Here is a 13,893-nt window from a genome sequence, read left to right on the forward strand (position 1 = left end):
CATGAAAACTCTTGATATCTGGCAAGGAAGAGTATAGCAAGGTCAGTCTTCGGGCCTCCCAGACAGAGCCGGAAAAGGGAACGAGTGAGAGGTCTGGCTGCTAACCCAAAGCAATGCTTGTAGGGAGCTCAGCATTATTCCATTCAGAACTTCATCAACCAACAATCAGTCACCGATGAGAAAAGAGTCAGATGATTAACCTTCCATACCAAGTCAATTTACATAGCAATGTTCTTTCTACTTCGCCATTTAATTTTTTCACACTATCACATTTCATACTGTTTTCTTCTGGGGAATCTCCAAAGTTGTCATGTTGGAGCAAATTGCTGTAGCTGATGTCTGACTCCTGTTGCTCCCTTTGGAGCGCATCATTGTCACTGAGTGTTAGGGGAGGGTGGCGTCATCCACATTACAGGATACACCCTATCCCCAGGGGACCCTGTGAATTCTGCAGTCAAAAAAACTGCACCACATTTTAGCACATTCACATGGCTGCCATGGACCATTCTATTTATTGGCTTCCCGGTCTAGAGGTGTGAGCTGTCAATGCACCTCCTGGACTCCGTGAGAATGGAGACCAGAAGAGGAGGGAGCTGTTGAATCTTCTGTACGGATGGAAGAAGAGTTGTCTCTGGAAACATCTCCTCTAGGATTGTGTTTGGAGGAACTCAAAGCAGAAAACAGACACCAAAGGAGCCACACAAAACAAAAATTAGAAAACATTTTAAAAAGTTACCAGGCAAAAAACTAGGAGTTTTTAATCATTTATTTAAAATGTTTCTATGTCCTCCTTCATGATGCTGTTGAAATTTCAGTTTTCTGCAGACTTTAGTGTGCTACAGAAACCAGAGGTGTTACAGAAGTACATAGGTCAAATATGCTGTAATATACAGAGGGCTGTATTGGCAGTCTGAGGACCTGAGCTTGTGAACTCGGCAAAACACCCGGTTTCCAGAGACTGATGAATTCAGGAGAAAAAATGAATCCTTGAGGGGCAGCTCATGGAACTCTCACTAGACTGGCCTATTTTGAAAAGAAGTTATTTTCATTTCTCCATTTGGTTTGCCCTGATGTAGCAGTCATACAAACTACTGCACCTATTTCCTTTCTTTTTGTTTGTTTCAACAAATGAAAAAAGCAGGATGGGGGTGCAGGTTGAAGGGACAAAATTAGGGATTCAGAGGAACACAGTGAACAGAGAACCCCAGACAACACCCTCAACTCCAAGAAGTCAGTGGATACCACCCTGAAGAACTTTTCCTGGATGCATGCACAGACAAGGGACCAGAAAAAGGCTCCACAATCAGAGAACACCATTCCCTCTATGCAGCACGACTAGCAGTTTTGAAGACTGAAGTCCTTCATATAACCCAAAGCAAGCACTGCAGCAGTGCAAGCTTCCACACACTACCTTGCAATTGTACCTCAGTCCTCAGAAGGGACATCAAGAATGAGGGTAGTTTAGTTGCCATGCCTATCCAATCCTTGGCTTCTGTCAGTAAGAGTTCCAACAGTGATGCAAATGTCTGTCCAGCAGGAACTGGCCCGAGATCAGCTCATTTCACATAAGCCACTACACAGCTGCAGATGGAAGCTACTTGTCATTACTGATAAATTTGAACCAGTGAGCTAAAAGTGAGACACTCCATTTCCCATGATCAATCCTCTGAGTCATTCACACTCTTCGTTTTGATTTACTACTGTAATAAAAATGTGTTTCTTTACTTCCTGAGCACTCTTACAATACATCAAAGATGAAAACAGAAGTGCTCTGTGCATAAGCTGCATGTCTCCAGGCTGTCAAAAAATTTAATTGCTATGAATTTCAGTGTGCTCCTGATTTAGATTTGGCAATTGCATACAAGTAAACTCAATGCGACTCTGTGACTTACTTACATGCAGCACTGATAAAGAGGAGCTAGGATGCTTCTCTCATCCAGGGAGGGGTTTCCAAAACTGAAAAACAAATTAGAAGCAGGTGAGCCAGCTGAACACTCAGCACCCTTTCCAACTTCAGATTCCTTACAGGATCTCCTGAACTCAATAAGCAAAAAATTCCATGCTCCAACAACTTAAAACAGTTAAGCTAAAACTCTCACAGCCCATGACCAATTAGACATACAACTCTCAACAGTTTCTGCTAATGTACCCAAAAAACAGCAGCAGCTTCAGCTTATATAGTTCTTTATACTGCCAAGACATCCCAAGGCACTTTAAAAACAAGCTGTGAAGAAATATAGTAATAGAGCCCACATTGCTGAGCTAAAGGGGAAAACAAGTGGGATGATCAATTTAGACATAAAGAGTGCGAGTATCAGCTGCCTTACATTCCTGGACAGGGAATGAATGAAGCAACAGCCATCTGACACATGTGGATCCCCAAGTTGGCCAACCTCAGGCTGAAGATCAGGGATATAAAAAGCTGATCAAATACAACCCATCTAAACCCACAATCACTCTTTCAGTTGAAAAACTGCCAAAAGGACTTCATAGTATATTTTAGGCTCCATGTAAATAGATGCCAAATAAACTTGCACAAAAGTTATTTTTCAAATAATTTATAAATTCGATTTAATAATTTCTTCACAAACCTAGCAGAGAGCCTGCTCCTTAACAAGGGCAATTTACATGTAAAGTCAGGAGCTGTTTTATTTATCTGAGTTCCTAAGCATAAAAAAGCCTTAAAACATCAAAGTATTTTTTCACACTCGAGTAACTCAAAGATAGCTAAAGGGATTTTACTCAAATTGTCCAAAGAAATTCACTTCTGGGGCTGAGATGCCCCCAGAGGAAATTGTTTCAGAAGGGTAACAGTATATGAACACAAGTGATTATAACGAAAGCCCGACATAACCCATGACTATCACCATAGCTATCCAGTTACTAAAATATAACTCTCTCCCACTCTAAATCCAAGATATTTTAAAAAGCCACCATTTTTGCAGGATCCGCCAAAAGCAATCTGAGAGCAGGAGTAATTCACTAATATTCCTAAAGTGGAACACATTCCTGCATGGAAGGAGTCATTGAAGAGGCTGATGCATAAATAGCAATAAAAATTAAACTGAGCCATGTTTATTTCAGACAGATTAGAAATATCCACAATAAAAGAAACGGAACAGAGGAACCCAATACTTTAAAGGGCAGAAAGGCCAAGAGTAACAAGAAGGAAATGGTATTTTCAAGCCTTCTAAGTGTCTGTCTAGATGACAAAAAAGATGCATTTAAAAATCAAAAAGCTACCAATCATGGTAGCTAGTTGATAACCTCTTAACACCATGGTTAAGGCTTCACTAAGTTAGGAAGTATTTTTAACATGTGAAATCATAGTGTAGCAAAGTGAGTGACTTGTTGGGGCTAAGAACTGTGTTGCATAGTTTCATCCTTTGGTGGTTCCCGTTCATCTTGTGACTTGGTCTTCCAGCTGAGTCACCTTTGGTCTCACCCTTGCAGGATAAACCAGGGTTTTCACCCAATAGTCCCAGGCACCTACCAACTACACTTCTCTTTTTTTTTTTTTTTTTTAAATCTTTTAATCCTAGTGAAGACAAACCACAAATGTAGAGTTTAACACCTTTAAAATAAAAGGGAAGCTTTGGTTACATAACCCCTTAACAATTTTAAAGTTGTTAAAACAGTCTACACTAAGTCTACACATCTACACTACCAGCTAGGAGTGTGATTCCCAGCCCACATCTATTTGTGTTGGTGCACTCAGAAGAGAGCTAACAAGAGTAGTGTAGCCAAGGTACCACAGGCAGCAGAACCATGGGTTAGCCACATCAAGTACGTACGCATGGAATTCAGGCAAGTTTGTACTCGGCATAGCTAGCCCCATGCACCCACTACCCATGCTACCTCAGCTACACTACTATTTTTAGGACACTAGCTCAGATGAGAGCTAGCGTAAGTATGTCTATGTGAGCTAGGAGTCACACCCCTAGCTCATAGTGTAGATGCAGCCTAAGTACTAAAGGGTGTTTCCAAGCATGTTAACTTGATTTTTAAAAAAGAACATACTTTCATTCTGTTGAAAGACACTATAATGAAGAACTTCCTGCTATTCAAAACCAGTTAGTGTCCTTAAGAATCAGCTCTTCAATTGAAGAATATGTTAAGCACATAAACTCCACTCACATAGCACTAGTAGAAATCAGTCAGAATAGTTTACACATTTCCATCACTGGAAAACATACCAAGAAAACCTTGATAGAAAAAAATAACCTTTGAATCTTATTCTTTAAATACAGCTAACGCTGTAATTACTGACCTTTAATGACTTCACCAGGTCTGCTTTACCCAAGGTAGTTAAAACTACCTACCTAGAACATAAGAGTGTCCATATCAGGTCAGATCAATGGTCCAGCTAGCCCAGTACCCTGTTTTCCAACAGAGGCCAATGCCAGATGTTTCAGAGGAAAAGAACAGAACAGGGCAATTTCTTAAGTGATCCATCCACTGTTGTACAGTCCCAACATCTGGCAGAACATGGGGTTGCTTCCCTGACCATTTGGCTAGTAGCCATTGATGGATCTATCCTCCATGAACGTATCTGATTCTTTTTTGAACTCAGCTATAGTTTTGGCCTTTACAACATCCCCTTGCAACAAGATTCACTGGCTGACTGTGTGTTGTGTAAAGAAGTACTTCCTTATGTTTTTTTAAAACCTGCTGCCTATTAATTTCATAAGGTGACCCCTGGTTCTTGTGTTATGTGAAAGGGTAAATAACACTTCCTTATTCACTTTCTCCATACCATTCATGATATTATAGATTTCTATCATATCCTTCCTCAGCTATCGCTTTTCCAAGCTGAACAATCCCAATCTTTTTATTCTCTCCTCCTAAGGAAGCTGCTCCATACGTTTAATCATTTTTGTTGCTCTTCTCTGTATGTTTTTCATTTCTAATATATCCTTTTTCAGAAGGGGTGACCAGAACTGCACGTAGTATTCGAGTTGTGGGCATACCATGGATTTATATAATGGCATTATGATACTGACTGTTTCGTCATCTATCCCGTTCCTAATGGTTCCTAACATTGCTAGCTTTTTTGACTGCTGCGGCACATTGAGTTGAAGTTTTCAGAGAACTATCCATAATGCTCCAAAATCTCTTTCTTGATTGGTAACAGCTAATTTACACCCCATCATTTTGTATGTATAGTAGAGATTATGTTTTCCAATGTGCATTACTTTGCATTAATCAACATTGAATTTCATTTGCCATGTTGTTGCCCAGTCACTCGGTATTGTGAGATCCTTTTGTAACTCTTTGCAGTCTGTTTTGGACTTAACTATCTTCAGTAATTTTGTTTCATCTGCAAACTTTGCCACGTCACTGTTTACCCCTTTTTCCATATAATTTAGGAATACATTGAACAGCACCGGTCCCAGTACAGATCCCTGACGGACATCCTATTTACTGCTCTCCATTCTGAAAACTGGCCATTTATTCCTACCCTGTGTTTCCTACCTTTTAATCAGTTACTGACCCTTGAGAGGACCTTCCCTCTTACCCCACAACTGATTGCTTTGCTTAAGAGCCTTTGGTTAGGGACCTTGCCAAAGGCTTTCTGAAATTCCAAGTACACTGTATCTACTGGATCACCCTTGTCCACATGTTTGTTGACCCCCTCAAAGAATTCTAATAAATTGGTGAAGCATGATTTCCCTTTACAAAAGCCATGTTGACTCTTCCCCCAAAAATTGTTTTAATCTATGTGACTGATAATTCTGTTCTTTATTATAGTTTCAACCAATTTGCCTGGTACTGAAATTAGGCTTAGTGGTCAGTAATTGCAAGGATCGCCTCTGGAACCTTTTAAAAAAAAAACCTGGTACCACATTAACTATCCTCCAGTCATATGGTACAGAAGCTGATTTAAGCGATAGATTACATACCACAGATAATAGTTCTGCAATTTCATATTTGGGCTCCTTCAGAACTCTTGAGTGAATACCATGCAATCCTGGTGACTTCTTATTGTTTAATTTATCCCAAAACTCCTCTATTGACACCTCAATCTGAGACAGTCCCTCAGATTTGCCACCTAAAAAAAATGGCTCAGGTGTGCGCATCTCCCCCACATCCTCTGCAATGAAGACTGATGCAAAGAATTAACTTAACTTTTTTCGAATGCCTGTGTCTTCCTTGAGAGTTCCTTTAGCATCCCAATCATCCAGTGGCCCCACTGATTGTTTATCAGGCTTCCTGCTTCTGATGTACTCAACATTTTTTTTGCTGTTAAGTTTGTGTGTCATTTGTTAGTTGCTCTTCAAATTCTTTTTTGGCCAGTCTAATTATGCTTTTACACTTGACTTGCCAGAAATGTATGCTCCTTTCTATTTTCCTCAGTAGGATTTAATGTCCAATTTTTAAAAGGATGCCTTTTTGCCTCTGGCCACCTCTTTTACTCTGTTTGGCCATGGTGGCTTTTTTGGTCCTCTTACTATGGTATTTTTTAAATGTTTCCATACAACTTGCAGGCATTTCTTTCTTGTGACTGTTAATTTTAAATTCTGTTTAACTAGCTTCATCTTTTTTGTGTTAAATGTTACTGTGGTGGGCTTCTTTAGTATTTTTCTCTCCCCCCCACTCCCTCAAGAATGATAAATGTAAATTACATTATGATTACTATTACTGAACAGTTTAGCTATATTCACCTCTTGGACCAGACCCTGTGTTCCACTTAGAACTAAATCAAGAATTGCATCTCTCCTTGTGGGTTCCAGGACTAGTTGCTCCAACAAGCAGTCATTAATGGCATCTAGAAACTTTATCTCTGCATCCCATCCTGAGATGACATGTACCCAGTTAATATGGGGATAGCTGAAATATCCATTATTGCGTTTTCTATTTTATAGCCTCACTAATCTTCCTGAGCATTTCACAATCACCATTCTGGTCAGGTGGTTGGTAGTATATTCCTCATGTTTTACTTTATAATTCAAGTACGGAATTTCAATCCATAGAGATTCTATGGTACTGTTTGATTCATTTAAGATTTTTACTATATTTTACTCTATGCTTTCTTTCATATAGTGCCACTCCCCCACCAACACAAACCTATTCTGTCATTCCTATGTGTTATGTACATTGGTATTACTGTGTCCTATTGATTATCATCAACACAGTACAAATGCCAAGGTCTTTGAGAGCCTATATTACTTGAAAGGATTAGCCATGAGGAATATTGACAGAGTTTTAGCTTGAGCTATTGCAATGCATAACTTATAGGAAATGCAGAGTGCATAACTAGGTGATGAGGAAGGCAGCACAAAGTGGCCACCAGCACCTATATGCTTCCTACCTCTTGGCATTATCCAGGAGGATGAGCATACTAGCCCCTTCATCATCCTGGAAGCTTTCATAGTGATGTCGGTCAGCATTCCCAATCAAATAATCAAAGATGGCAGTGTCAATGATATCAAGGAGGCGGGGACCTGAGTCATAAGGTGAGGTCTTCTTCACAGCATCGCAGTAGCTCTCATCATACTCCCACCTGGAGGCAGATAAGGGGAATCAAAGCAATGTCAACCAAAATGGCTGTCTCCTGCAACCCCCCAGGTGCCCTTAAGGACAGACTTGAGCACTTTGCAACAGATTTAAACTAGCATATCAGCTGACCTGTCAAATTTTGTTTTTTTTTTTATAGTTGTCTTTTTACTTACTTATCAAAGACAGTGGTGTTTAAAGAGAGGATTTTTAACCATGTCTACACTAGGAAAAAAGGTGTGTGTTAACATGTTTAGTTACTATTATAACTAACGTTACAATCCTAGAACAAGCTAGGCAAGTTGTGGTTTTAACACATTTCACATGCTAAATATATACCTTTTTCCTAGTGAAAACAAGATCAGAGCTTTCTCCCTCACAGCCCATTATCCAGCAGTGAGGTCACAATGATGAATTCCCAAGGCAAGAGATTGCAGGACTGCCACCTTCACTTGCCTCTCCAACTACTGCTCCATCTATCACCAAGCTCCTTGAGTACATGCTCTCTATTCCTATTGTCTTGATTTATTTTCCTCCATCTCTCTTTTCAATGACCCTCCAATCCAACTTCTCTCGCTACTGAAAATGACCTAACCAACATTACCAGTGATCCTGCCTGGCTGAGTCTAAAGGCCTTTTCTCTCTACTCATTCTCTTTTAATTCACAGCTGTCTTTGTAGCACTCGGAAAGCAATGTTAGGGTTAGAGTGCCCTCTCCCTTTAAGGACAGAAGGTCTTCTAAGAAGGCTCAAAGGAGATAGCTCTGATTGCAGCAGCAGAGTTTTGGTGTGCTCTGAAAAAACCGAGCTGAAACGTGGTGTGTGTGTTTTTGGATACCAAGTTTAATAAAACTCCAATTTTAAAATGGTCCCTGGTGTGGGAGTGTAACACCTTTGACATAGCAATCGTCCTTTGTCCTCTGTAAACCTCACCTGCATGCACTACCACAATACAATTTATCTTCTACCTCTAACTATTCTTTCAGTCTCTCCTTTGGAAGCACCACATCTTCTTCTGCACTGGTAAGCCTTCAGGATACAGCCCTGTGCAGGACTTTTTTTTAATCTCACTATTATGGCAGTGGGTCCTGCAGGACCCATGGGATCCCAGTCCTGCTGCAGGACTCTACACTAGTCTCATGTATTTCTCTACTGCAAGGTTCTCTGTCTTCTCTCCTCTATACTCATTCTCTAGATCTGGAGTCCTCAAATCCTTTCATTCTGCAGACCACTCTATAGAATTCTCTCTCACGGAACAGCTCCATTCTCAATACCCAAACTCACATAGCTTACTTCAAGATATTTCAGTCTTTGGACCACTAGGAAGTGCTCCTGAATAACATTTGAGAACTTGCCCACACCAAAAGCATCATGCTGCGTCTGTCCGCAACACTGCATCCTCAACATCCTGCCACTGTTTCAACCTGAAAGTGGCAAAGTAGTTTTCCTCCCAAAACCGTTTCCTCCTCCTTCATTATTACAATTAACAACTCCATTCTCTTCCTAGTTGCCAAGCTTTGCAACACGGGTGTCCACCTCTCCACAGCCAGGCTCTTGCTAAGTCTTGTCATTTCTTCCCCTCTCTCATATCCATTCCTCCTCTCCATCCAAACTGCTGACACCCTGATTTATGCCCTAGCCATCTGTCATCTTGACTAGTAAGAAGTACAACTTCTACAACACCTTCCATCCACAGATCTCAAAATGCATCATAAAACAACAACTAAGTCTGAAAACCCCGAAGGCAGTTTGTATTCCCATTTTACAAAATGGAGAGATGAATTGACCTACCCAAAGTTACAGAGTGAGTCAGCAGCAGAGGCAGAATTAGAATTTAGTTGCTATAACCATTACCCATGCTGTCTCCCATAGGACAGGAATAAGTTTTACTCTGGCCTTCTTGTATCTCACCTATCCTCTCTCTATCCAAAATACCATAGCCAAAGTCTTCCCCTTTCATTGCTCTGATCATGTGTGTCACATCCACTCCTCAAATCCTTTCACTGGCTTCTTCACTTCTTCCTTCATCAAGTCCAAACTCCATGTCCTCTCCTTCAATATTCTGCACAAATCCACAGTTCCTACATCTCATCTTATATTTCTTCCTATTCCGCATGCACATCCTATATGTTACTCATCCCACTCAGCTGAATATTCCCCTGCCTCCTCCTCCCAGTCTTTAATTCTTGTTTTTTATGACACCACTTACTCCACATGGAACAGCTTTCCTTTTCCCCTGCACCATGCCACCCCTCCACCCCCATTTTTCAATCAAGTTACCACACTGATCTTTCTCCAGCACCATCTGCTCCTATGTTTACTTCTGATAATTTTTATTTTACTAAAGAGCTTGATTGTGACTCTGAAGGTCAGGGATCTGATCTATTACATGGCTGTAGAAGGCCACGTACACTAATGGCACTATATGATTAATGTTAAACAGGATTATTCAAGACTGAGCAGAAGCAGCAGCTTTGGGAGGAAAAACTCCTACACAATATCTTATATAATTAGCAGTAGCAGAAAAGACATTACATGACATATGGAACATATATATATTTCTTCCCCAACTCCTAAAGACAGGTTCCCAAAGAATGAAAGCAGCAATATGGCTCAATAAACAACAAAACAGCAATGTTATTTGATTCCATCTGCATGGGCAAGAACTAAGTATTTTATAACATAAGGATTGTCATGTTAGACCTGTAGCTTGTCTACATGGTGGGGATGTGATTTCTGATGTGCACTGAAGTGTTGCGCATTAATAGTTCATGTAGACCCAACCACTGTGTTTTAACATAATGCTGATTAAAATAGTACTATGCTGACACACAGTAAGGAACCTTTAGTGAATACCAGCAGGTTCTACATGGACCAATTAATGCCCAACACCTTAGTGCATTTTAAAAATCACACCCGTGTAGCGTGCATTACCACACCATTTAGACAAACTGTAGGTCTCACTCCAACATGGTAAAACATAGCATAAATGGGCCCTCTAAATGGAGAAACAACTTAACAGAAGCAAAATGTTTCCTGTTCTCTTTTCTGCAAATACACAGAATAGGAGAGTCAGGACTTGATTAGATCAGCACACGCTAAATTATGTATATGGACCTTCAGGGTGGCTCTAAACTTACATAAGAATGGCCATAATGGGTCTGACCAATGTTCTATCTAGCTCAGTATCCTGTCTTCTGACAGTAGCCAATGCAAGAGGGGACACTAACTTTCTACTTGCCAAGACCCGTTTAAAGGCTGAAGAAGTCTAATTGGGTATTTTATATACCAAAACTCTCTGACAAAGCCACCAGTTCAGATTCTTTCTGTGAACAGCCATTTAAGTTAGGAACTGATGGAAACAGCTTAACCAAAAATATAGTTTAGCAAACAAGATTTAGGGACTGCAAATGCCTTTCTGATCACTCGTCCTGAATCAGTGCTTGGAAAAGTTTACTGAGCTCGAAATCATTTGGTCTAGTCCTGGCAAAGTGTTTCTGTACCAGTCAGTTTTTGAGATACCATGTCTGTCTCATAACTGTCAGGCCCACACTGGTCTGTCTCACAGTGCTCTTCAGGCACTAGCCCAGATCCTTATATGTTGCTGGTATATAAACTAACAAACAGCTTTTCAGTTTTAAACTATTTAAGGTGAGATACACTTTGCAGAAAATACAGAAGACTGTAATCTTGGAAAAAAAACAAGAGAGAGCTATGTCTCTTCCAAGCTGCACAGAATCTCCCTGAACAACACAAAAACTATTTTGGCGTGAAAGTTTTTGACAAAGGTCCACAGGAAAACAAAAACACACAAACAATACCAATCAAAACCTATGAAATCAGGCCAAAAGGCTACTAACTCAGTGTCACAAGATTCTGTTCAGCCAAATATGGGCATAGTACCAAAGAAAGCCTCAGCAGTGAGGTAAGCAGCTGAGATTCCACAGTCAACTCAGTGGCATGGCTGAGATGCTCAGTAACTTGTGGCAAGTTATTTTCCAGGGAACAAGTGGGAAAAGAATGACACACTTGGCATTCCTGGATGCCCATAGGATTTCTCTCTTCTCCCTCAAATTAAAGCTTGTCCCATCAGAGGCCTTCATTAATAGTTCTGGTTCAAGAATACTGGCTGAAAGTTCCTTTGGATCTTGTGAATACTGCTCTTTAAACAACCTGAGTCATGGCTAAGCGATGCAAAGACAGGTGTACTCTGGACTGATGCAATAGGCCTGTGGGGTTCTCATACCTGGCCAGTTTGCCTTCGCGGTAAGTCCTTCCCCAAGGATGCCGATGCTTCTGAAGAGGCCAGACATCCGGTAACCATAGCGTGACTGACCCCTCCATGGTGTCTCCATCAGCGCAAGCTGGTTCTGTTTCTCGACAATAGTAGCACTTCCCATAGAAACAGGTACTATTACCTTCAAAAACCAAAAACATATCACAAGAACAGCAGTAAATCTATGGAAGCCCAAATAAAAGAGGAGCCACCTGATCAGCAGAACCTTTAGAGACATTTTCACAAAAGTCCTTTCAACAGGAGTTTACTTCATTTGGCCTTCCTTTTCCTTCCCTCAAGAGGAAACCAAAACTTCTCCCTTTCTTTTGGAAAGAATTTCCAAATGGAGAGAGAACCAATAGGAAACCTTTGGCAGGATGAAAAGCTCACTTCAAAGGATCCACTGAATAGACAAGGGAAGACACACACACATATATTACTCACAATAAACTACATCAGAAGAACATTATTAAGATTGCAAAGTCAAGCACTCAGATGTTAGGAAATGCAAAAATTAAGGTTGCCTGTGCTCAGGTACTTGGGGTCTAACAGATTGCAGATGTGGGGCTGGGAAGGAATTCCCCCCCTGGTCGCATTGGCAGTGAACTTAGAGAGTATCCGCCTTCCCCTGCAGTGTGTAGGTGTGAGTCACGTGCCAGGATTATCCGGGTATATCTCATTTAAACATTTCCCTGCCATTGCAGGGGACTTGGGCACTGGTGCATCTCAGTCCTTCCTATTCTTTGCCAGTAGCACATAATAGCCTGATTTAATTTCGGTTCTTGGGTTGTAGCATGAGGGGGCTGGTGGCCTCTGACATACAGGAGGTCAGCCTACATGATCTGGGGGCCCTTTCTGGCTTTAGATTCTGAGACTATGACGTTGAACAATGAAGAAAAAAACAAAATACTAAATTAGTTGCTCATTAAATGAGCACCAATCATTCAGTGCGGTGAATGAGAGAGGGGTCCAATGGAAAAAATACTGTGTGATCATATAAACAAAAACTGTATCATTTTGCTTATGATGTATGTACAAAGAGGTCAAATTAAGATTGCACAGGCAACCTTAATTCTGGCATTTCCTAGCTTCTGAGTGCTTGACTTGCAATGTTAATTATGTTACATTTTAATGTAATTTCCTAGATATAAAAAAACCCAAAAACCCAGAAATTCCATCATACTGACTCCTACATGGGTCATCTGCAGGATTAGAACCTTTAAATCCACTATAAAGACTTCTGCCATTTGAGCAAATGGAGTAACTGATAGCAATAGTAGGTTATCATCCTTTATGTGGACTAGTTCTAGGCGGGGCATGGGACACTTTGCCAGTGGGTTTCACAGCTTCTGGCAGCAGAGGACTGATGAGACTCAGGAATCTTGTGTTTCATTCCATGCTCTGGAAGAGGAGTGTGTTCTAACAGGCAAAGACTCGTCTGCCTGTCCCTCCCTTGCTTGGCCCCTGCTGCTACATCCCTCCAGTCTGTCCCAGCCAGCTCTAGTTCCTCTGCATTCTCTGGCTCCTCATCCCAGTTTCCCCTCCCAGATCTTCATCTAATCTGCTTCTCTTCCCCCAACTTCAGGTCACCTGTTCCGACATGCTGTCAGTCCCCCACCCTGGCTCCTTGTCCAATCTCCCCACACCCAACTCTTTGTCCTGACCTACTCCACTGCACCTCATCACCCTAGGTTTGGCTCTTGTCCCCTTTGCTTTCCAATCAGACAGCTTCCCCCTTCATGCTGCTTTGGCATCAGCAATGGGAGCACTGACAGCACAGGAAACACTGGCTCCCTGCTCTGTGTAACACTCCCAGCCCTAGCCTCAGCACAGCCCACAGCTGCAACTGCAGAGAGAGTTCTTCTCAGCCCCTGGCTGCAGCATGCCTCACAGGGATGGAATCTTCAGAATTTTTAGCAGTGTGAATGGCAATATTTTAAAGGTTTGTAACTTGGCCAAATTTAGGCAGATTTTGTGGGGGGTGGCAAAAGGCACATGCATCCCTGACATAAAGGCCACCCTGCTTCTAAATTTCAAGTCCCTACTCCATAGAATGGGGGCACAAGAGCTTTTTTCTTTTTTTAAAAAACATGTTGCCAGAATTTTTGAACACAGGAAAAA

The 13,893-nt window shown here is 41.2% G+C and overlaps 1 protein-coding gene across 3 annotated transcripts in view; it reads right to left on the bottom strand.

Moving 5' to 3' along the window:
* FAM20B (FAM20B glycosaminoglycan xylosylkinase) overlaps nt 1-13,893 on the bottom strand; it is a 41,714-nt gene that overhangs the window by 4,372 nt on the left and 23,449 nt on the right. For 2 of the 3 annotated variants that reach the window (XM_067532503.1, XM_067532502.1), the window contains exons 5-7: nt 11,743-11,914; nt 7,313-7,504; nt 1,897-1,956 (exon numbers count right to left, since the gene is read on the bottom strand). In XM_067532503.1, the coding sequence (XP_067388604.1) occupies nt 1,897-1,956; nt 7,313-7,504; nt 11,743-11,914 (424 nt within the window). Of the gene's footprint in view, nt 1-1,892; nt 1,957-7,312; nt 7,505-11,742; nt 11,915-13,893 lie in introns of all 3 variants that reach the window. The other variant, XM_067532504.1, reaches the window with a different exon arrangement.

Source organism: Emydura macquarii, unplaced genomic scaffold (genome assembly GCF_026122565.2).
Source record: "Emydura macquarii macquarii isolate MOO-44397 ecotype Brisbane River unplaced genomic scaffold, CSIRO-AGI_Emac_v2 contig_3287, whole genome shotgun sequence".
NCBI classification, from domain to species: Eukaryota; Metazoa; Chordata; order Testudines; family Chelidae; genus Emydura; species Emydura macquarii.